Source organism: Euleptes europaea, chromosome 18, assembly GCF_029931775.1.
Source record: "Euleptes europaea isolate rEulEur1 chromosome 18, rEulEur1.hap1, whole genome shotgun sequence".
NCBI classification, from domain to species: domain Eukaryota; kingdom Metazoa; phylum Chordata; class Lepidosauria; order Squamata; family Sphaerodactylidae; genus Euleptes; species Euleptes europaea.
This window is the reverse complement of record NC_079329.1, coordinates 14,543,120-14,568,065: the sequence shown is the minus strand read 5'-3', so window position 1 is coordinate 14,568,065 and position 24,946 is coordinate 14,543,120. Positions and strand designations below refer to the sequence as shown.

General features: G+C 48.1%; 1 protein-coding gene across 1 annotated transcript in view; it reads right to left on the bottom strand.

The window, feature by feature from the left end:
* The window catches only part of ATP2A1 (ATPase sarcoplasmic/endoplasmic reticulum Ca2+ transporting 1), a 51,178-nt gene that overhangs the window by 9,256 nt on the left and 16,976 nt on the right, over positions 1-24,946 (bottom strand). The window contains exons 6-17 of the mRNA XM_056863845.1: positions 17,981-18,061; positions 16,774-16,859; positions 13,717-14,014; positions 10,630-10,796; positions 10,445-10,533; positions 9,488-9,590; positions 8,300-8,431; positions 7,285-7,410; positions 5,695-5,913; positions 5,093-5,428; positions 3,453-3,673; positions 920-1,122 (exon numbers count right to left, since the gene is read on the bottom strand). Of these exons, the coding sequence (XP_056719823.1) occupies positions 920-1,122; positions 3,453-3,673; positions 5,093-5,428; positions 5,695-5,913; positions 7,285-7,410; positions 8,300-8,431; positions 9,488-9,590; positions 10,445-10,533; positions 10,630-10,796; positions 13,717-14,014; positions 16,774-16,859; positions 17,981-18,061 (2,061 nt within the window). The remainder of the gene's footprint in view (positions 1-919; positions 1,123-3,452; positions 3,674-5,092; positions 5,429-5,694; positions 5,914-7,284; positions 7,411-8,299; positions 8,432-9,487; positions 9,591-10,444; positions 10,534-10,629; positions 10,797-13,716; positions 14,015-16,773; positions 16,860-17,980; positions 18,062-24,946) is intronic.

Below are 24,946 nucleotides of genomic sequence, written 5' to 3'. Positions count from 1 at the left end.
CCGTCACTTCTGGTTTATTTCCGGAAGCGCAGCAGCGCAACGGGACAATTTACCACTCAAATGGAAGTAAACCGGAAGTGATGGGATCGCGTCGCTTGCGGCCACGTGTGTGTGATCCCCGCCCCCAAAATCTCTCACAGGAGGAGAGGGGGGACCTGGCAACCCTACCCACCGCCCTGTGTCAGAATTCCAAAGATGTCTACGCTCTCAAAAAGGCTGGGGACCCCTGGTCTAGAATGTGGATTCAGAATCCACATGCTGGGATTGGGAATGGATTCAAAAAATACCTCGTGCTTAATTAACGGAGTTTAAGGAAAAATACAAGCACTGATGGCTACTAAGCATATCAACTTATACTTTATATATATTTACAACGTATTACAACTTGTCAGTTACATAAACCAAATAAGATTACATAGAACAAAACACAATTAAGTCCCGAAAATTTTATGAAAAACCCCAGTGGGTGGATTCTCCTGATGTGTGCTGAATAGGAGCGTCACTTGCCGGCATGAAGAGCCGCGCGCCGATTCAAGATCAAAAAGCAAAGGAAATTGCAAGCCGATTCCTGGCTGTATTTTGCAAGCCGATTGTCGGCTATCTTTTATAGAATTTAAAAGTTATATTGACACCAGGGCTGAAGTTGCCCCTTATGGGATATATATCCCTTGTGTATATTTTATCCCGGCCCGAGATAGGGTTCCGGTAAATTCCTGTTTCACCAAAGCTTTGTCCATCGGGCTACGAAAAAGCATGAGATGACTGTTTATCTCAATTGTCAGTGAGCATTATCACATAGTATTCATTTTGGAAGGCTAATAGCGTTTGGAATTTGGAATGGGGCTAGCATGCAGAATGTGCTACTGGGTGACAATTTGGGAAGCAGAGAGAAGGCGCTATGTTCAAAGGTTGTTGTTACCTCCAATGGCGAGATAGCGAAAGAAGAGCCAGCCGCTGATCAGAGGCTCCTTGGGGCTGCGAGGGGGCTTGTTCATGATGTCCAAGTCAGGGGGGTTAAAGCCCAAGGCGGTGGCTGGGAGCCCGTCCGTCACCAGGTTCACCCACAGCAGCTGCACGGGGATCAAGGCTTCAGGGAGACCCAGAGCAGCTGTGAGGAAGATACTGCGAGGAGAGGAAGAAGAGAAATGTGGCATGTGTGTGTGTGTTAAGTGCCGTCAAGTCGCTTCCGACTCATGGCGACCCTATGAATGAAAGTGCTCCAAAATGTCCTATCTTTGACAGCCTTGCTCAGATCTTGCAAATTGAGGGCTGTGGCTTCCTTTATTGACTCAGTCCATCTCTTGTTGGGTCTTCCTCTTTTCCTGCTGCCCTCAACTTTTCCTAACATGACTGTCTTTTCCAGTGACTCTTGTCTCATAATGTGACCAAAATACGACAGCCGGAGTTTAGTCATTTTAGCTTCTAGGGTCAGTTCAGGCTTGATTTGATCTATAACCCACTGATTTGTTTTTTTGGCAGTCCACAGTATCCGTAACATTCTCCTCCAACACCACATTTCAAAGGAATCTATTTTCTTCCTATCAGCTTTCTTCACTGTCCAGCTTTCACACCCATACATAGTAATAGGGAATACGATGGCATGAATTAATCTAGTCTTGGTGGCCAGTGACACATCCTTACACTTCAGAATCTTTTCTAGCTCCTTCATGGCTGCCCTTCCCAGTCTCAGTCTCCTTCTGATTTCTTGGCTGCAGTCTCCCTTTTGGTTGATGGTGGAGCCAAGGAATAGAAATGTGGCATAATGTTACAGATTCATCGATGACAGTTGAGGGGACAGCATGATGCAGTGGTTACGGCAGCGTATTCTCAACCTTTTTACCCTTGCGGAACCCTTGAAATAACATTCACGTCTCAGGGAACCCCTACATATGATTGCACATGATTAACATATGATTTACATATGATTAGCCTATTAATCACTAGGCTGAGTTCACATTGGAAAATTCCAGCAGTGGCCTATCCATCATGCCACATCTAAACTGGAAGGGTTATCTACATATCCGGCCATTGGATTTTTATCCCGCCTGTCCTCCAGTGAGCTCAGGGAAGCATATATGGAACCCTTGAAATAATATTCATGTCTCAGGGAACCCCTACATATGATTACACATGATTAACATATGCTTTACGTATGATTCATCACTATGTCTCGGGGAACCCCTAGCAATTGCTTGCAGAACCCTAGGGTTCCGGGGAATCCTGGTTGAGGAACACTGGGTTAAGGTGTTGGACTAAGATCTGGGAAACTCCAGGTTCAAATCCCTACTCTGCTATGGAAGCTTGCTGGGTGACCTTGGGCTAGTCACACACTCTCAGCCTCGACCCTGGCAAGTACTTGGCTGGGAGACCTCCAAGGAATACCAGGGGCGTGATGCGGAGGAGGGCAATGGCACACCACCTCTGAATGTCTCTTGCCTTGAAAACCCTCCAGGGTCGCCATAAGTCAGCTGTGACTTGATGGCAAAATCGCACACACGCACACACGTGCATGCACACACACACAGAGTATTCCATTCATGGATTAATGCTAGACACCCAGCTCCTAAATGCTCTATGAATGTGGAGCAGGCAAGGATCAACAGTAGCTCCTGTTGTCGAAGGCTTTCACGGTCAGAGTTCATTGGTTCTTGTAGGTTATCCGGGCTGTGTGACCGTGGTATTAATATACCACACCCTCATTAGCACATTATCTTGATACTTACAGGACAATGATTAGCACATTACCTTTGATACTTTTTGCAGGACAATGATTCAGCTCAAACCCAACCCCTTTCTGACTATATATTACTCTTCCTACACACTTGACACTGAGAGACACTGTCCTTCAGTGTTACTCCTCTGAAGATGCCGGCCACAGCTGCTGGCGAAACGTCAGGAAAGAAAATACCAAGACCACAGTCACACAGCCCGGATAACCTACAAGAACCAGTAGTTCCTGTGTCTGTCTGACCCAAAGGAGCGAGCGCTGACTCACAAAAGCTTATGCTGGAATAATGTTGCCAACCTCCAAGGGGAGGGGCCGTGGCTCAGTGGTAGAGTATCTGCTTGGCATGCAGAAGGTCCCAGGTTCAATCCCTGGTATCTCCAGTTAAAAGGACCAGGCAAGAAGGTGATGTGAAAGACAACTACCTGAGACCCTGGAGAGCTGCTGCCAGTTGAGTAGACAATACTGACTTTGTTGGACCAAGGGTCTGTTTCTGTATATGGCAACTTCATGTGTTTATGTGTTCAAGTGGGGGCTGGAGATCTCCTGGAATTGCTACGCAGAGCCAGGCAATGGCAAACCACCTCTGAATGCCTCTTGCCTTGAAAACCCTACGGGGTCACCATAAGTTGGATGTGACTTGACAGCACCTTCCACCACCATTGGATGGCCTTCCGAATCAGGGGAGGGGAGCAGTCAAGTGGGTGGCAGAGGCGGGGCTCCTTACCAGACGACCTCACCCACGTTGGAGGAGATGAGGTAGCGGATAAACTGTTTCATGTTGTTGTAGATGGCGCGGCCCTCTTCAACGGCGGCCACAATGGTGGAGAAGTTGTCGTCTGCCAGCACCATTTCTGAGGCACTTTTGGCCACAGCAGTGCCGGAGCCCATGGCAATACCAATCTCGGCCTTCTTGAGGGCTGGGGCATCATTCACACCATCACCGGTCTGCAAAGAGAGAAAATGAAGGAAACGAGGAGTGAGACAGTGCATATGGGAATGAATAAAGATGGCGGAGGGGACAGGGACCGCCAAGAACTTCGTTTCAACAAAGCAACAGGAATGCGTACGAGGAAGTAACCAAACACCACTCCATAGAAAGGACTGGACCTGGTGACTCACTTCTACTAAGCCTTCCTTTATCCTGAGGAAGGAGTCTCTTCCACCATAGGAAGACTCCTTTCCTCTGGAGCACAGTTTCTCACTTATGCATGGGAGTTTTACCTGAGGTTCGTTGCTTGCTGGACCCACACTTTTCTGTTGGGAATCTACACACCAGCAGTCTCCAAGCTCAAAAAGTCCCTGCCCCTTTAAATGCTGCTTTGTAATTGGCTTACTTTGTAGAACTTAACTGTGAGAGAAACGCCCCCCCCAAAACCCAACTACTGCATAAAAACGCATTTTTAAGAAGAAAAAACCAAAAAAGGAGCAATCTGAAGGGAGGGGGGAGAAATCCAAGCCTCAGTTTTAAAAAGCCTTTCTTCTGCTTAGAATGAGCTCCGAGGAAGGAGGAAGCATTTGAATCCCCGCCTCTTTACACACTGCTTTGTAACTGGTTGTGACAGAAACCAAGCTTGCGTATCCCGCGCTTTGTCTTATGCACAGGGATTTCATCTGGGCTAAGCTCAGGGGAGAGGGAAGAATCGGGTTAACAGAGGAACAGGAAGGTCCAGGACTTGTGAGGGCTGGCAGTGAGGTCATCTCTAATGGACGGAAAACTCATGGATAACTCCAAGGAACAACCGAAGCACACCGGGGGCAAACATGAGTGAAAGTACCCATGCATAAACGACCTTAGTGAGGTCGCGAGTTTGGATTCAGCCAGACTTTTCTCAGTCTCATCCAATTCTCCTCCTTCACTCAGTCCCGCATAGCTTTTGTGCATGCCGGTCCCATAAGCCCCACCTTAGTCTTTATGGGTGGTCAAGGGGGAATCTTCTCCTTTTCACGAGCAGAAAAGTTGGATGGATTCAACCCATAGAGTCTGTTATAGCATAAATTTTTCTCTCTGTGTGTGTTAAGCAGTCTCTTTGGGCCCTGACAGTTGACGACACAGTGCTGGTTCAAAGCTCTTTCAGTAACCAGGGACATGAATGACTTAATCAAGGAAGCCACGGCCCTCAGTTTGCAAGACCCAAGCAAGGCTGTTAAAGACAGGACATTTTGGAGGACATGGATTCACAAGGTCGCCATGAGTCAGAAGCGACTTGACGGCACTTAACACACACACACATACACACACACACACACAATATTCACCCAGGACAGTAAATCCAGGCCTACACTTTCCCCCTCCCATAAACCCATTGGCCATTGCTAAGTCACCGAACTGTTCTTCCATCCCACTACCTCCACCCATCAACTCACCATGGCTGTGATCTCGTCGAAACCCTGCAAGAACTCCACAATCTTTGACTTGTGCGACGGCTCAACGCGAGCGAAACAGCAGGCTTTCCTGATGGCATCCCGCTGCTCGTCCAAGGGCAAGTCGTCAAATTCACGGCCGGTGTAGGCCTTGCCGGTGACATCCTCATCCTCGGTGAAGATGCCGATGCGGCGGCAGATGGCAATGGCGGTGCCTTTGTTGTCTCCGGTGATCATGATGACGCGGATGCCAGCTTCACGGCACAGCTGGATGGCGCCCACCACCTCTTTGCGGGGTGGGTCCAACATGCCTACGCACCCCACAAAGGTCAGGTCCAGCTGTGTGTAGAAGATGGGTCAGAACAATCTTGTAAGTAAGTACGCCTGCTAAAGTCATTAGCCCACATAACTTTTTCTCTGCAGCATACTAATGTTAAAGTAATTAAGGCAGCTTCGCAGCTAAGTGGGAATTTGAACTCAGGCCTCTCTAGTCTTAGTTTGACCACACCACACCAGTTCTTCCTCAGTCCCTTTCTGCTCTAGATCTTAACCTGGGTTTTGGGACCCTTCCCACCATCCTGATGTGATTTCCCCCACCATTTTACCTCATAATCAGCAAACTTGGTGGAGTCCTCGAGAACCATGTCTTCTCTCTTTGGGGGGGTGTCACGAGTCGCCAGAGCCAAACAACGGAGGGTGTGCTGTCCTGTGCCCCACTCCTTGATGACAGTCATGATGTGGTCCTTGACAATGGGGGTAAGTGGAACGCGGGTAGTGCCCACACGGACGTAGTTGCAACGGTCAACAACACCCTCAGGGGCACCCTGTGCATAAGGAAGAAGCAGCAACAGTATGATTTCAGGAGAAAGGGATTGGGGTGGTGAGTAGCGTCTCACTGTTTGGTTCAGGAACTAGGCTGGAGGTTTTGAGGACTGTTTTGGGGGACACTGGAAGCAGAATGGGAATACAGTGGCTCTTGGTTACAGTGGGGTGGAGCCTGTCTCTATCCTACAACTCCACTGAGCAAAATTTGAAGGTTTCCTCTGACCTAACGAGCCTCACTCCAACTTAAGAAGAAGAAGACGAAGAGTTCGTTTTTATATGCCGACTTTCTCTACCACTTAGGGAAGAATCAAACCGGCTTACAATCACCTTCCCTCCCCCTCCCCCAACGGACACCTTGTGGGGTGGGTGAGGCTGAGAGAGCTCTAAGAGAACTGTGACTAGCCCCAGGTCACTCAGCTGGCTTTACGTGTACGGGTGGGGAAACCAACCCAGTTCACCAGATTAGCCTCCGCTACTCATGTGGAGGAGTGGGGAATCAAACCCGGTTCTCCAGATCAGAGTCCAAACCACCGCTCTTAACCACTACACCACGCTGGCTCTCTTAAGACTTTTCCATTAGTGGAACAGCCCCTTAGGTTGAAGGGAGGCTCCTCAGGTTGGAGGAAGGCTCTTTGAAGGATGGTTGGATCCATGTCAATGAAGGAGAATTTTGGGTTGACAGACATGTCTCCACCTAGTCACAACTAGCATTTTCCCTATTCCTTTCATTTTTAATTTTTTTTAAGTGAAAACAGAATACAGGGACAAAGAGGTCTAAACCCTGCATCTCCTTTATCTTACTTCTCTGTTGCTTTCAGTGTTTTTATCCAGCCTGGCACCAATACGGGAAGATGGAAAGATTTATTTCTCTAGTATCTTTCTCTTAATCTCTTCCTCACAGGCTAGACTGCATGAGTGCTACCAAGTTGGTAGGGTTTTTACCCTGTCTCTTTGTTTTTGCTCCAGTACTGCACTGGAAGGTCAGTCTAGATGTTCTCAGGAGGCACTGACTGGTGGCAGTGGATCAACAGTATATTTTCAAGGGGCCCCTTGGTCTAAGGGAGTTTCCCAGCAAGGAAAGACACCACCTTCCCCTTCTGATCATAACAATAATTACCAAGATCTGGCTAGCCCAGGCTATCCCGATCTTGTCAGATCTCAGAAGTTAAACAAGGTCGGCCCTGGTTAGTATTTGGAGGGGAGACCTCCAAGGAATACTAGGGTCGCTACGCAGAGGCAGGCAATGGCAAACCACCTCTGAACATCTCTTGCGTTGAAAACCCTATGGGGTTGCCATAAGTCGGCTGTGACTTGACGGAGGGGGAAAAAAGGCTGAAGATGGAACGTCTCACCATGGGGCCGACACCAACCTTAACGAACATTTTGTTGCCAACAGCAGCCCGGGAGGCTTTGGCTGGGGAGCAATAAACGGACATGGACTTCCTGTCGCGAGAAAACTCCAGGGTGAACTCCTTCTTCATGAGTTGTTTGATCACCTGGGGAGGTGGAGGAGGAAAGAGGAAAAAGGGTTAAACCTCGCACTCATGATTTTCCTTGCAAGTAAAAAAGAACAAGAGGTATCTTTTTATATTTAAAGGGCCAAACATTCGGGAAGTACGCCAGAAAACAGCCAAGTGCCCACAGGGCCCTTCTACTGTGGCTTCACACCGAGCAATCGAACAGGACCATGGGTTCATGGTTTTCCTTATAAGTAAAAAAGCACGAGAGGTATGTTTTATATTTAAAAGGCCAAAAATTCAGGGAGTATGCCAGAAAAGAGCCAGGTGCCCACAGGGCCCTTCTACTGTGGCTTCACACCAAGCAATCGAACAGGACCTTGTATTCATGGTTTTTCTTATAATTAAAAAGGCATGAGAAGTATCTTTTATATTTAAAAGGCCAAAAATTCGGGGAGTACACCTGAAGAGGACCAGGTGCCCACAGGGCCCTTCTACTGTGGCTTCACATTGAGCAATCGAACAGGATCTTGCGTTCACGGTTTTCCTTATAGGTAAAAAAGCATGAGAGGTATGTTGTCTATTTAAAAGGCCGAAAGTTTGGGGAGTATGCCTGAAGACAGCCAGGTGCCCACAGGTCCCTTCTACTGTGACTTCACACCGAGCAATCGAACAGGACCTTGGTTCCTAGTTTCCCTTACCAGTAAAAAAAAGCTAGAGAGATAGCATCTATATTTAAAGGCTGAAAATTCTGGGAATATGCCTGAAGAGGGCCAGGTACCCAAAGGCCCCTTCTACTGTGACTGTTGCCCATCAGTGTCTAATTCTTAATCTGTCTGGGTGTTGACAGATGGAGGAATAACCAGTTGTACAGAATGGTGCAACAATATAGGGCGCTGAAGAGGGGCCATGGGGAAACAGTACTTACAGCATTGCAAGCGTTTGCTCGCTCCACCTTGGAGATGCTGCGTACGTCTGTGTTGAAGACATTCATCTTCTCAACCAGGCAGGTCAGGGCAACCTCGGTGGCCTCACCCACCTTCTCATAGATACCTTTGGACTGTGGGAACAAGGAGTTAGTTAAGCATGACATGTGAAACGTGGACCACATCTGCAGGGGATATGTTGGGAGGTCCATCCTCACAACGAGGTCCAGAATAGAATAACAGAATCATAGTGTTGGAAGGGACCACCAGGGTCATCTAGTCCAACCCCCTGCACAATTCAGGAAATTCATAACTACCTTCCCCCCCACACACACCTCCAGTGACCCCCTACTCCACGTCCAGAAGATGCCCCCCCCAAAAAAAGAAACCTCCAGGATCCCTGGCCAATCTGGCTTCCTGACCCCAAAGTGGTGATCGGCATTTCCCTGGGCATGTAAGAGAGGGACACGAGAGCCAAACACTGATGCAAACCTTCCTGCCCTCCCTCTGCCTACGTTCGCAGAATCAACATTGCTGACAGATGGCTATCTAGCCTCTGCCTAAAAACCTCCAAGAAGGAGAGACCACCACCTCCCGAGGAAGCCTGTTCCACTGAGGAACCGCTCTGTCAGAAAGTTCTTCCTAATGTTCAGTTGGAAACACTTTTGATTTAATTTCAACCCGTTGGTTCTGGTCTGGACTTTTGGGGCAACAGAAAACAACTCGACACCATCCTCTATGTGACAGCCCTTCAAGATGGTTATCATATCACCTCTCAGTCGTCTCCTTTCCAGGCTAAACATACCAGGGTTGCTGTGCAGAAGCAGGCAATGGCAAACCACCTGTTTGTCTCTTGAAAACCCTGTGGGGTTGCCGTAAGTCGACTGCGACTTGATTGGGCAAAAAAAAAAGCTGCCGTGGCTCCTACCAACTTTTCTGCTGGTGAAAGAGGGACAAGGGGCTCTTTTCAACCACCAGAAAGGACAAGCCAGCGATTGTGGGAGAAGCATGGGCAAGAGCCATGGGGTAGGGAGCTGCAGCAAGGAGGGAAATTGGGTGAGATCGAAAGGGTGCACCGGTAGGATCTGGCCTGTTTTCAGCATAAGCCACGATAACTCAAGGTGCCTTGCCTAGCAAGGATCTTAGACTTAGAGGGAGAGCAGATGGGGAACAAGAAAAAAATCGCTCACCTCGTTGAAATCCAGAGAGGAGTCATTACAGAGGGCACAGATGGTAGCCAGCTCAACGAGACCATCATACTGTCCAGCCTTCACGGGCTTATCATTCTTCTGACTGCACCAGGAAAAGATTTAATATGATTTAAAAGACATCGAAACTCATTTTTACAAACAGTATATATACATACACACACATATAAAACCTGTAACTAAAATCAAGCAAGAAGGGTCAGTTACAGAATGCCAGATGGAACAGAAAACTTTGCTTATACCATTTTAAGTACTGGTTGGAATAAGCTCTTCTGGGGGAGAGAGGAGATGACATTTAAATCAATCAATCAATAAATACTGGGCTGCCCCCACAGATCTGCTCTGCTTCAGAAATGGCATCACAAGGCCTGGTACACATGAACCCATGAAGCTGCCTTCTACTGAATCAGACCCTTGGTCCATCAAAGTCAGTACTGTCTACTCAGACCGGCAGCGGCTCTCCGGGGTCTCAGGTAGAGGTCCTCCACATCACCGGCTTGCCTAGTCCCTTTAACTGGAGATGGCCGGAGATTGAACCTGGGACCCTCTGCATGCCAAGCAGATGCTCTACCACTGAGCCACAGCCCCTCTGGTAGATGGTCTTGAGACAGCAGATCGGCTACATTGCCAAGGTTAGGCTGGTGTGGACCTGATCAGTAGTCTAGATGGGAGACTGCAGGAAGTGCCGCAGAAGACGAGGATGCACATATGATAAAATAAATATTTTTGACAAGGAACAAATGGAACCATAACAGGGGTCTCTAGACTGATTGCCAGGCCTGTTATGGGACAGGCTAAATGAAAGATTAGGGGGTTCAACGATCTGAGTTATTCTGTGAACTAAAATAAAGTAGGGTTTTAAAGTGTCTTGTTTATCCCTCAAGGTGTAAGATTGGGGGTAACTGGATTATTTTAGGAACTATATTTGGGATCACTCACACTTCTCCTTCGGGGGCATAGGTGGAGCCGGTGATCGAGAAATCGTTCAGAGAGCACATATCTCCATCCACTTTATCGACCACAAACATCTACAGAGAAAGGAAGGGTCAGAAATAAGGGCCAGGGTCAAGATGAGTAATGCGGACTGTGACCTCTTGGCAGGGAACACAGTGACATCATCTCACCTTGCAGACAGACATCTGGTTGGTGGTGAGGGTGCCAGTCTTGTCGGAGCAGATGACAGAGGTGCAGCCCAGGGTCTCCACAGAGGGCAGGCTTCTAACAATGGCGTTCTTCTTGGCCATACGACGGGTGCCCAGGGCTAAACAGGTTGTGATGACAGCGGGAAGGCCTGAGGCAGAGAAAGAAGAGGAGGAGGTGATGAGAAGAGAAAATAGGGAAGGGGTGTTTCCAAATAGCAGGGGTTTCCAAATAGTCACATTCAGATAATCTAATCTGCCTTCAGTATTGGAGCCTCTTATCACAGGCAGCTCTACTTCTTGCACAGGTTTCATTGGGGTGTGCATTGTGTAGAGCAGTGGTTCCCAAACCTTTCGGGCCACCGCCCCCTTGGTTCCACAAACTCAACCCCAGCACTCCCTACCCTACCCTATAAAAAGCATTATTCAAAATAGGGGTTTGCGTGAGTCACCAAAAAAGATAATAACAATAAAATTTCAAAACCATTACAATTAATTGCACATATATTCAAAATCAAATTAAAAATTTTAAGTTGATATTTATTCAACAAAACTGATGAACTTGATCCAGTGGTACCAGCTCTTCAAAGTTTGGGAAAAAATTCTGATAGTTTCCACCAAATTTGCCAGCATGGTGCCATAGCTTGATCTATTGTAAATTATTGAACCACACAGTTGAAGGGGCCCACCTCTAGCGGCCCCCTGCTGCCCCCTTGACTCTTAGTGCTCCCATAGGTAATCCCACCGCCCCCCAGGGGGTGGTACTGCCCACTTTGGGAACCACTAGTCTAGAGCATACTCCTTTGAAATGTGGTGTTGGAGGAGAGTGTAACAGATACCATGGACTGCCCAAAAAACAAATCAGTAGGTTATAGATCAAATCAAGCCTGAACTGATCCTAGAAGCTACAATGACTAAACTGAGGCTATCGTATTTTGGTCACTTTATGAGAAGGCAAGAGTCACTAGAAAAGACAGTCATGCTAGGAAAAGTTGAGGGCATCCGGAAAAGACCCAACAAAAGATGAATAGACTCAATAAAGGAAGCCACGGCCCTCAGTTTGCAAGATCAGAGCAAGGCTGTCAAAGATAGGACATTTTGGAGGACTTTCATTCATAGGGTTGCCATGAGTCGGAAGCGACTTGACGGCACTTAACACACCCACACAAACCGCATTTTCCCTAGCTCCTCCTAGGAGGTTAAACCTAACTTTCAGAGTAATGGTGAGGTATGATCCAAACCTTTGGCTGTGCCAAAGTTTCGGGGAGGGGACTGAAGTAAACCACATCAACAAACCTCTCCATTCTTAATTAGAGGAGCAAGGCTGTCAAAGATAGGACATTTTGGAGGACGTTGATTCATAGGGTTGCCATGAGTCGGAAGCGACTTGACGGCACTTAACACCCACCCACACAGTCTAGAGTCTATCTTTCCCCCTTTTTGAAACCTCGCCCTTCCTCCAAGGGCTCTCGGCTCAGCAGCAGAGATAAGGCCTCACATAGAATGTTCCAGATTCATCCTGCTATTCCCTGTGCCAAACATCTATGCCTCGGACAGTTCTCCATTTACCTCTGGCCTCAGGTAGCAGGAGTGGGAAAGAGCATGGGTTGGATCCAAACACTGCTAAAAAGCAGGGGGGTGGGGTATCCCTAACAAAAGCTTTAGGCTAGGGAATCTTGGGACCTGCTTGGACAAAACCCACATGGTAATAAGCTAGAATAAGGATAGGAATTGGATGAGAAGCTGGCAGGGATTAACTTTTGGAAACTGTTGTCAAAGTATCAGCTATTAGAGTGAGAGGTTTAGCCACTGATTGATTAATTCTTTTGCTGTGTGTGTGTGTGTTAGGTGTCGTCAGGTTGCTTCCAACTTATGGTGACCCTTTGCCAGAATGAATAAAAGTCTAGCTCAGCAACAGGCAACCTTGTGGGCCTGATTGCCACCACTCCCCGCCCAAATAATATCTATTTGAGAAGATGTTGGTGTGCCAACAAATAAAACAGAGGGAGGACAGGAGCTGGAGGTTATGCTGATCCAGACGCACCAGGAGTCATCTAAGCCCCAGCACCTAAACTCGTCTCAAACCCTTGAACGGAGAACCACCCCTGCGTGCTGAGCAGAATGGTCTGAACTGACTCTGTATCTTTCCAAAAAGATCACCCCAAACCAGGTTTTGGAAAGATCAGACTAAAGCAGGGGAAAACATAGAAAGCAGATGATTAAAGGAAAACGTCCTATGTTTTTTCATGTAATATTGCTTTATTGGCAATAATTAAGTGTGGTCACGCCAAAACCGACTTATTTGCGACCCCTCATGGAGTTTTCAAGGTAAGAGATGAGCAGGGATGGTTTGCCGCTGCCTTCCTCTGCATAGCAACCTTGGTTTTCCTTGGCGGTCTCCCATCCAAGTACAACCATGGCTGGCCTTGCTTAGCGGTCAAGCTCAGGTTAGTCTGGGCTATTCCGGCTGGTGTGTACATAACAACATAAGAAAAGCCATGGTGGATCAGACCAAGGCCCAACAAGTCCAGCAGTCTGTTCACACAGTGGCCAACCAGGTGCCTCTAGGAAGCCCACAAACAAGACGGCTGCAGCAGCATTATCTTGCCTGTGTTCCACAGCACCTAATGTAATAGACATGCTCCTCTGATCCTGGAGAGAATAGGTATGCATCATGACTAGTGGCCATTTTTACTAGTAGTCATGGATAGCCCTCCATGAACATGTCCACTCCCTTCTTAAAGCCTTCCAAGTTGGCAGCCATCACCACATCCTGACGCAGAGAATTCCACAATTTAACCATGCGTTGTGCGAAGAATGTTGTTTACCATGCCAATAACTTATTAAAATAACACTCGTGACGGTTTTTATGGTTCAGCTCCTTTTGTGAGTCTTCCAGGCAGCCTTTCCACAATTCGGAGAACAAAGATGTTAACAGAACACACCCACACCCGCGAACGCCCATCCCCTTCCAAGGGTGGTGACGGCAAAAGCTATTTCCAAAAGCAATCGACTGGCAGTCATTAGACCCAAGACAGGTGGATGCGGCGCGCTGGGGTGGCCTCATCTGACCTTCTGGGATGGCAGCCACAGCCAGGGCGACGGCGATCTTGAAGTAGTAGATGGCACCGCGGATCCAGGAGCCGCCATGGACGGGGTCGTTGAAATGCCCGATGTTGATGAGCCAGACAGCCACGCAGATGAGGGAAATGACCTTGGACAGCTGCTCCCCGAACTCGTCCAGCTTCTGCTGCAGGGGGGTCTTTTCCTGCTCAGTGGCCGCCATCTGGTCGCGGATCTTGCCGATCTCTGTGCTGACGCCAGTGGCGATGACGATGCCAGTAGCCTTCCCCGCGCCAATGTTGGTGCCCTGGAGGCAGGCGGGAAAGGTCGGAAGGGAGGAAGAAGGGAAGGAAAGCGAGTCAGAGGGGAAAGAAGAGGATCGAGGGGGGTGGTCTGCCAACCAGAGGAGAGGAATGAAAATAGAGGGAGGGGAGCCTGGCTTTTTAGGGCGGAGAAGGCTGCACGGAGAGCTCCGTGCGGTTCTGCAAGCGTGGGGCTCCCCTCCCATGCCAGTGTGGTGTAGTGGTTAAGAGCGGTGGTTTGGAGAGGTGGACTCTGATCTGGAGAACCGGGTTTGATGCTCCACTCCTCCATATGAGCGGTGGACTCTAATCCAGTGAACCGGGCTGGTTTCCCCACTTCTACACATGAAGCCAGCTGGGTGACCTTGGGCTAGTCACGGCTCTGTTAGAGCTCTCTCATCCCCACCTACCTCACAGGGAGTCTGTTGTGGGGAGGGGAAGGGAAGGTGATTGTAAGCCAGTTTGATTCTTCCTTAAGTGGTAGAGAAAGTCGGTATATAAAAACCAACTCTTCTTCTAGACAGATATAGTTATGCAGGGTATCTTTCTTCAATGCTTTCTCTAAGGGGAGACATGATAGAGGTCTATAAAATTATGCATGGTTTGGAGAGAGGGGACAGGGAGAAGCTTTTCTCCTTCTCTCATAATACTAGAATGCAGGGTCATCTGCTGAAGCTGAAGGGTAAGAGATGCAAAACAGCTAAAACACATAGCTGAATTGTGGAACTCCCTGCCCCAGGATGTGGTGATGGCTACCAACCTGGAAGGCTTTAAGAGGGGAGTGGACATGTTCATGGAGGAGAGGGGTATTCATGGCTACTAGTTAAAATGGATGCTAGTCATGATGCATGCCTATTCTCTCCAGGATCAGAGCAGCATGCCTATTATACTAGGTGCTGTGGAACACAGGCAGGACGGTGCTGCTGCAGTCGTTTTGTTTGGGGGCTTCCTAGAGGCACCTAGTTGGCCCCTGTGTGAACAGACTGCTGGACTTGATGGGCCTTGGTTTGATCCAGCAGGGCTTTTCGTATGTTTTTAATGCATCAGGGTTTACCACAACCCCATTCAGGATAGCACTGATTATCAGTCTTGATCTGATCTCCATGGAGTGGAGAACCATCCCCTTTGCTGCTTGAACCACATCCTGGCCTCAGCCGGAGCTGCTAAAAAGGCCCTGTTCTCGTAACCGGGGCCGAGCAATTCAATTTTTTTCATACCGAATTTCAAATGGTGGTTCAATGGATTCCTTTTTCTTTTGAAGCACGCCCAGTCCTCATTCTGTGGGCGCTCATAAAGGCTTTGCATGAAGGGAGATTCCCACCCTGGGAACGGAGGGGTTTGGGGCTGCCCCCAGTGGAGACTGGGGCCCGAATGACACATTATGTCGGGCTCTGTGGGCACTGCCACCCCTCCCCCGTGCCTCTGCCCTCTTCTCCCCCGTAACATGTAGTTAAAGGGAAAAACAACAACATGGTGTGACACTGTATTAGTAGGCTTGCCAGTTCCCTCTTTGCCACCGGCGGGAGGTTGTTGGGGCGGAGCCTGAGGAGGGCGGGGTTTGGGGAGGGGAGGGACCTCAATGCCATAGAGTCCAATGGCCAAAGCGGCCGTTTGCTCCAGGAGAACTGATCTCTATTGGCTGGAGATCAGTTGTAATAGCGGGAGATCTCCAGCTACTACCTGGAGGTTGGCAACTCTATGTATCAGTATTTGCTTAACACCTCCCACCCATTTCATTGACTGCTGTTTGTGGGGCGGGTGGTACTGAAATGTTAATGTCATACCTTTCTTAAATTTACTACCAGGGAAGTAAATGGGTGGCACCAAACCACAGCCTCACCTCACACACCCCTGTTTCCTGTCATGTGCAGCTCAGGAAAACCCAAGATATGGCAGCTCACAATGGGTAGCTGTGTTAGTCTGTCGATAGCAGCAGAAAAGAGCAAGAGTCCAGTAGCACCTTAAAGACTAACAACATTTCTGGCAGGGTCTGAGCTCACACCCTGCCAGAAACTTTGTTAGTCTTTCAGGTGCTACTGGACTCTCGCTCTTTCCTATAGGATAGGACATTAACACATCAGCATGAGCATTTCCTGTCCTGCTACTCTGCTTTATTGGCTGCTGCTTGAAGAGGCAGAGGAGCACCAACGCGCACCATGCTCCCACCCCCTCCAGTCTCACTACCAGCAGCATGCAAGACAATGGTCTCTGGGAGTTCCCCGCCCCTCCGGGTAATGTATAGGGTTGCCAACTTCCAGGTGGCGTCTGGAGATCTCCCGCTATTACAACTGCTCTCCGGGTGACAGAGATCGGGTCGCCTGACGAAAATGGCTGCTTTGGAAGGTGGACTCTATGGCATAAATACCCCTTTGAAGTCCCTCTGGGATTGCCAGCTCCCTCTTTGCCACCGGTGGGAGGTTTTTAGGGCGGAGCCTGAAGAGGGTGGGGTTTGGGGAAGGGAGGGACTTCAGTGCCATAGAGTCCAATAGGCAAAGTGGCCATTTTCTCCAGGGGAACTGATCTCTATCGGCTGGAGATCAGTTGTAATAGCAGGAGATCTCCAGCCACCACCTGGAGGTTGGCAATCCTAAATCCCTCTCCTCCCCAAACCTCACCCTCCTTAGGCTCCGCCCCCAAAACCTCCAGGTATTTCCCAACTCAGAGCTGGCAACCCTAGTAATGTATCATTTAAGCGCATGCGGACAGCATTGGATTTTTAGACTTGTGAGATGCAAACAGGAAGGTAGTTCCTGGACATGCTCACCGAAAACAGCATGTTCTTCTTGTCCTGGTTGACAGCACGGGGATCCGGGACGGGGTCGGTGTGTTTGATCACAGAGACAGACTCGCCTGGGTGTAGGAGAAAGAGTTAAAAGACCTGGAATTAGCGACCATGAGTGGAGTAATTCTCTCAGACCAACCCTGCCTCACAGGGTTGTTGTGAGGCTAAAGTGGGGAAAACTATGGATGCTGCCCTGAGCTTCCAGGAGGACAGGTGATGGAGCGGATGGAGATATTTCTTCAGATACGTCATGACACACTTCCTCTCCAGATATGCGGCCTCTCCTGCCGCCTGCCTCTCCCAATTAGAGATCTTTAGATATAGGAAAGCATTCACCCTCGCCAGATGCCAAGCTCCTCCCTCGGCGGTTGTGGATGGCAGAGATAGGTTTCCCTGGAGGAGAGGGTACGGTATGTCCCTGTGCTTTAGAGGAAATGGAAACAACAGAGCACGTCCTACTGCGCTGTCCTTTATATCAAGAGGGTCGTCATAAGTTTATCTCCCCCTGGCTTCGTCGGCATCCCAGCAATTCAGGACCGCGATATACTAAAATGTTGCTTATAGACGAAAACCCACAGGTTACAGTAGGAATGGCTATGATTTGTGCAGCGGCCTGTAGAATCTGCCAGACGCTGCTGAGAACACCAGTGTGTCACTAATTTTAACGTGTAGTTTATGGACCTGAGTTCGATCCCAATGGAAGTTGGTTTCAGGTAGCCGGCTCAAGGTTGACTCGGCCTTCCATCCTTCTGAGGTTGGTCAAATGAGTACCCAGCTTGCTGGGGGGTAAAGGGAAGACAACTGGGGAAGGCACTGGCAAACCACCCCGTAAACAAAGTCTGCCTAGTAAACGACTGGATGTGACGTCGCCCCATGGGTCAGGAATGACCCGGTGCTTGCACAGGGGACCTTAACCTTAATATTAACCTGTGGGTAGAGCGTAACATGAAGGGGTTTAATGGTAAGTTGGGAAGAGCTGTGCTGGTCTATGACTGTTGTTTTAATAAAGATTGATTTACTTAAAAGTTTTATGCCAATAAAGGTTTGAATGAATGAATGAATGAATGAATGACACACTTCCTCCACCTCCACATAGGCACAATATGATGTCTCAGCCCGCCCCCCACCAATTTAGTCAGCACATGCGTGCAACTTCAGGTCAGCTCTGCTCTCCCAGAGGTCCCCGTACCTGTCAGGATGGATTGGTCCACACGAAGAGTGGTAGATTTGATGGAAATGATGCGGATGTCGGCAGGGACTTTGTCACCAACTGAAAAGAGAGGAAGGATTCAGAAATCCTGACCACAGATCGAGAAACGTCTGAACTACGGGCTGGCACACACGACAGCGCCATGAAAGGACTACAAGAAACCAGTTAGGCAATGAAAGGGTCCCGTAAGCACAAAGTACCAATCCAACGAAGGGGCTGCCCACCGGGCCTCTGCATGAGTCACTGTTCTGCTTCGAGTCAGCCTTTGCTTCACTGGGTGTGATTGGATCATTCAGTTAGTCCCAGGGCACTCCTGTCCTCAGAGGAGGCTGCATGTTTTGCTCTCTGCAAGAGGCACTTCTCCAGGTTTGTCTCTTTTCAATCAAGTTGGCATTCCCAGAACAGTGACTCAAGCAGACATATGGTGGGGAGATTAGGGTTGCCAGGTCCCTCTTCACCACCGGTGAGAGGTTTTTGGGGCGGAGCCTGAGGAGGGCAGGGTTTGGGGAGGGGAGGGATTTCAATGCCATAGAGTCCAATGGCCAAAGCAGCCATTTTCTCCAGGTGAACTGATCTCTATTGGCTGGAGATCAGTTGTAATAGCAGGAGATCTCCAGCTTGTACCTGGAGGTTGGCAACCCTAGGGGGAGGGGTCCTGAGCAAGGTGACTGTATGGCATTCTACAGGTTCACCTTTCCATGAGTGGTGAAGCATGCCTTCAATTTAACTCTGAAAGAAAGGTATATAGGGAAACACTGCCAAAGGTGGGGAGACCTAGGGGGTTACAGCACTTGTATTCCCAACAATGTATTAAGAGTTTGAAAATGTTATAAAAAATACTGTTCGCACTTTCTATGTATTCCCACCGATGTATTAAGAGTTTGAAAACGTTATAAAAAATACTGTTCGCACTTTGTTTGGCCCCTGTAGCTGTGAAGACGTCTTCCAGCCATTTATAAGCCATGGTATCCAAAAACCCTTTTAAAGCGATGTTTTTTATAACATTTTCAAACTCTTAATACATCGGTGGGAATACAAAGTGCGGTAACCCCCCCTAGCCTCACCTTACATCTCTAATCTTTGCCCCATGACCACTACCACCACATCCCTGATGTGGCTGCATCAGACCTTGTCCCCAAAAGGTGTGGCCAGGACCATCGGAACAAGTAAGGGCAAAGGAATGGAAGCGTGAACAGTGACATGGCTCTTGAGTAGGGTTGGCAGGCCCCTCTTGGCCACCGGCGGGAGGTTTTTGGGGCGGAGCCTGAGGAAGGTGGGGTTTGGGGAGGGGAGGGACTTCAATGCCATAGAGTCCAATGGCCAAAGCGGCCATTTTCTCCAGCTGAACTGATCTCTATCAGCTAGAAATCAGTTGAAATAGCAGGAAATCTCCAGCTAGTACCTGGAGGTTCAGTATAGGAATAGCTATGAGCAATGCCAACAATATTCTGGCTATATATTCACAGTACGTGGTAATATACCCACCAATGACATATATTCCCAACAAGCATATGTATTTATTTCTTTTCCATGTAAAATTTCCCCAAAGCACAAGTTCACAACAATTCCTATGTAAGGTAAGTATGGAATAAAGTCAATTGAAATGTCTTTAAAGATGTACTTCTTTTCTTTGCAGCAGTTGATTAATTGCAGGAGAAGACGATCATTTCAAGGCACACCGCCCAATTCTTCCTCAGTTCTTCAAGATTATTTTGCGTGCAATTATTCATCATCATCCATAGTCTCAGGTTTCAACCGAATAACCCATTTATGAATAAAATATACTATACTTCCCCAACAGAGGTAAGTAGAAGGATACCATCCATTACAGGTAAGGATCCTAGTGGCATTCAGGTTTTTCACATCAGCCTTTTATGCATGGCTGTTTCCCTCGTGGTCACCCCTCTGGCGCCTTCGGCTCTTTGTTTGGATTAGGCATGCCCTTTCCGGCCGCCAGAGGTTGCTTCGCTCTCCCCTTGCGTTTCCCTGCATTTTGCCCGCGTTTTCAAATGTGAGGTAAAACAGGTCCCTGGAAAGGTGGGCTGTGACTAGCCCGAGGTCACCCAGCTGGCTTCATGTGGAGGAGTGGGGAAAACCAACCCGGTTCACGAGATTAGCGTCTGCCTCTCATGTGGAGGAGTGGGGAATCAAACCCAGTTCTCCAGATTAGAGTCCACCGCTCCAAACCACTGCTCTGAGTCCCTACACCACGCTGGATGATGATGAGGGAACATTCATCCATGTAGGAAGCTTCCCCGTTGCCCATAGAAAACGACATCGTAGGGAGAAAAGTTCTAACCTAGCCCCCTTTTTAAAAAATATGCTAACTTGGTATGTGCAATTTTAACAGCATTTCCTGTGGTTAACATACCCCTCTTGTGATATGGAAGTGTCACTTCCACGTTAAGTTAAAAAAAAAACTTTCACACTGTTATCTTGACCCCAAAAAACCCCCCACTTTAACTCTTTTAAAAGGATTTATGCAAATTGAACTGCAGTTTATTGAAGTGTGAATTTTCAAAGACTGCAGTTTGCAGAAGCAAATGCCATCCGTTTGCAGAAGCAAATGCCATCCGTTGCAGTTAGCTGATTAAAACAAGAACCAGGATTACTCCTTTCGTTTTAAAATCCGGCCACTCAGAGTCAGCTGCCACTATATATATATACAGCTGTCAGCTGCTGTAGTGTATCCAGCTGCTGTAGTGTATCCAGAATCAATTTAATACAGATCATGAAATTAAGGAGTTTGTCCTCAAACCATCGAACCATCTAGGGCTGAGCTACCCTGACCAGCAGCAGCTCTCCATGATGTTAGATAGTGAAGGGCTTTCCCCCAAATCCTTTAACTGGAGTTACCAGGAATTGAATTTGGGACTTTCTGCATGCAAATCTTGTGCTCTTGTCACTGAGCCCCTCTCCATTACCGCATGAGTTTAAAATTTCAGAGGAAGCCTGCTACACTTTGATTTACGTTGAGGGAAACCACCGTTCAGATTTAGTTGGGGACTTCACCCCCCCCAAACTCAGTCCTAAAATGGCTTGTTTAAAAAAGCCACAGTCCTCTTACTTAAGAAAATAAGAAAAAAACATGCTGGATCAGACCAAGGCTCATCAAGTCCAGCAGTCTGTTCACACAGTGGCCAACCAGGTGCCTCTAGGAAGCGACCAAACAAGACGACTGCAGCAGCATCCTGCCTGGGTTCCACGGCACCTCATATAATAAGCTTGCTCCTCTGATCCTGGAGAGAATAGGTATACATCATGACTAGTTTCCATCTTGACTAGTAGCCACAGATCGCCCTCTCCCCTCTTAAAGCCTTCCAAGTTGGTAGCCATCACTACCCATCCTGGGGCAGGGAGTTCCACAACTGAACTATGTGTTGTGTGAAAAAATACTTCCTTTTATCTTAAAGACTAACAAAAAAATGTTTTGGTAGGGTATGAGCTTTCGTGAGCCACAGCTCACTTCTTCAGATACAGCTAGAATGTGAATCCATCTGTCTTTAAGTAGAGGAGAGTGAATTCAGACAAGCATTAGTATGTAAATGTTAACAGTATGTACATGTGAATAGCAGGCGTGATGGGATTAGGTGTGGTATGCAGAAGAGTCTGTGATGTCCAGGGGAGAGATGAGTGTGGAGAAATCAGCATTGGTAATGAGCCATGAATGCAAGGTCTTTATTCAGCCCAGATAAATGCATTGTCTTTAGTTTGAATATCAACTGTAATTCAGCAGTTTCTCTTTCCAATCTGCCTTTGAAATTCCTTTGTAAGAGAACTGCTACCCTTAAATCTGCAACAGAATGTCCTGGAAGGTTGAAATGTTCTCCCACTGGTTTTTGAATATTGTGGTTTCTGATGTCAGACTTATGTCCATTTAATCTTTGTCTAAGAGACTGACCTGTTTGTCCAATGTAGATTGTGGAAGGGCATTGCTGGCATGTGATGGCATAAATCACATTAGAAGATGAGCAGGAGTATGAACCTGAGATAGTATGGCTGACATTGGTGGGTCCAGAGATGATGTTCCTAGAATCTATATGAGGGCAAGGTTGGCCCCTTGGTTTGTTGCAGGCCTTGGTGCCAGAGTCCATGTTCCTGTTAAGTAGTTTATCATCATGGGTGAGAAGTTGTTTTAGGTTAGCCGGCTGTCTGTAAGCAAGAAAGGGACGCCCCCCCCCCCCAGTGCTTCAGTGAGGGAAGTGTCACAATCCAGCATTGGTTGTAGGTCCTTAATAATACGTTGGACTGGTTTTAGTTGGGAGCTATAAGTGACAACCAGAGGTGTTCTGTTGTCATTCTCTCTGGGCTTATCTTGTAGTAAGTTGTGCCTGGGTATCATTCTGGCCTTCTCAATCATCTTTCTCACCAAGGTGCCAACTTTGCCCTCATTACCAATGCTGATTTCTCCACACTCATCTCTCCCCTGGACATCACATACTCTTCTGCATACCACACCTAATCCCATCACGCTTGCAATTCACATGTACATACTGTTAACATTTACATACTAATGCTTGTCTGAATTCACTCTCCTCTACTTAAAGACAGATGGATTCACATTCTAGCTGTATCTGAAGAAGTGAGCTGTGGCTCACAAAAGCTCATACCCTACCAGAAAATATTTTTGTTAGTCTTTAAGGTGCTACTGGACTCTTGCCCTTTTCTACTACTGCAGACAGACTAACACGGCTACCCACTGTGAATTATCTTCCTTTTATCTGTTTTGAATCTCTCACCCTCCAGATGACCTCACATTCTGGTATTATGAGAGAGGGAGAAAAGCTTCTCCCTGTCCACTCTCTCCATACCATGCATAATTTTATAGACCTCTATCATATCTCCCCCTAACTGCCTTCTTTCTGAGATAAACAGCTCTAAGCATTTCAACCGCTTCTCATAGGGCAGCTGCTCTAACCCCCTGATCATTTTGGTCGCTCTTTTCTGCACCTTCTCAAGCTCTGCAATATCTTTTTTAAGGTGGGGTGACCAGAACTGTACACAGTATTCCAAGTGTGGTCTCACCATAGATTTGTACAAGGGCAGTATGGTAGCTGCAGTTTTATTCTCTATTCCTTGTCCAATTAGGCCAGCATTGAATTTGAGTTTTTCACAGCAGCCACACACTGAGTTGATATCTTCATTGAGCTATCCACTACCACCCCAAGATCCCTTTCTTTGTCTGTCACTGCCAGCCCAGATCCCATTGCTGTATATGTGAACTTCTTCTGTTTCCCCCCCAGAGCTGAGCCTCAAATAAAGGTCCTCTCTACACCCATTTACCACCCCCATTGGGCATTTCCCTCCTCCTTTTCTGTCCCTGCCAATTCAACCCAGCAGCTCTGCCTCCATACAGAAGGGTCAACCGGTCCCCATCCCTCACATATCTCTCTCCCGCCCACCCTCAGAAGTTCTCCCATGACCGAGTTATTTATGAGACAAACATAGTGCCCATGTGCCCTTCTTGAGTAGTTTACGATCTTCTGGCAGGCTGCTTAGGAGCATGTGTGGATTCTGAGCGGGGAAGCCTTCCTCAGGGGTGCAGAGCCAAGGGAGAAACTCCCAGAGAAATATTTTTTGGGGCGGGGAGGAATCTCTGGGGGTTACCGCACTTTGTATTCCCAGCAATGTATTAAAAGTTTGAAAATGTTGTAAAAAACATCGCTTTAAAAGGGTTTTTGGATACCATGGCTTATAAATGGTTGGAAGACGTCTTCACAGCTAAAAGGGCCAAACAAAGTGCGAACAGTATTTTTTATAACATTTTCAAACTCTTAATACATCGGTGGGAATACATAGGAAGTGCGAACAGTATTTTTAATAATGTTTTCAAACTCTTAATACATCGCTGGGAATACAAGTGCGGTAACAGCCTCTTTCTCCAGACTGGAGAGTCCAGGAGGGGAGACCGGAGGTGGGTTTCCCCCCCCCCCCCCATCCCTTGCCTCTGGGCACAGCCCGGTCGCCAGCTCCCCCACCTGGCTTTCCCCTTTGCCCGCTGCCCCCTTCCACCTCAGAGAGCGCAGTAACCCTAGATGTCCCCATGCACCCCAGCTCGCTTTTCCGCCACCGCATTAAGTGTCTCTCTCGATCCCTCCTTGCCTGTCTCATCACATTCTCCAGGCATCAGCAGCTGCCTGCCATTGTCCATACAAGGCGAAGTCGGTGGCTGGGCATCAGCCCACCACCCGTTGCCTACTCTCCTTCAAGGAGATGGAGAGGTCACGGGTGCCCTGGTGGGGAGGCGAGCTTCAGACCAGGGCAGACTGCGACGGAGGTGGCAAAGGCCATGTTCCTTCACCCACCCCCGCCCCCAGAGAAGATGCTAAAATTGTCAGCGTTAAAAAAGCCAGATAAGCTGCAGAAGAAGAAGAAGAAGAAGAAGAGTTGGCTTTTATATGTCGACTTTCTCCACCGCTTTAGGAAGACTCAAACCAGCTTACAATCACCTTCCCCTCCCCTCCCCACCACAGACATCCTGTGGGGTAGGTGAGGCTGAGAGAGCTCTAAGAGAGCTGTGACTAGCCCAAAGTCACCCAGCAGGCTTCATGTGGAGGAGTGGGGAAACCAGCCCGGTTCTCCAGATTAGAGTCCACTGCTCCAAACCACCGCTCTTAACCACTACACCATGCTGGCAATGAGACTCTGATGCCTTGGGGATCCCTTCTCAGACCTCTCTCTTAATTGAGTCCATCCCTGTCCCCGTAGGGAAATAGCCAACAGCTTGTTAAAAAAAAAAAATTAAACTAGCTTGTAAAAAAAGTTGCCCTCCCTGTCGTTCCCTCTTCTATATGAGATCCAAGAGCCTTAGACTCCTTTGCCTCCAGTTACCCTAAGCACACAGCTTTCAAAAAGCAGGTGAGAAAGCATGGAGTCTGGTGATATTTGCCATAGGTAGGAATGGAACCTCCATGTTTTGAGGCAGTTCACCTCTGAATGGATGCG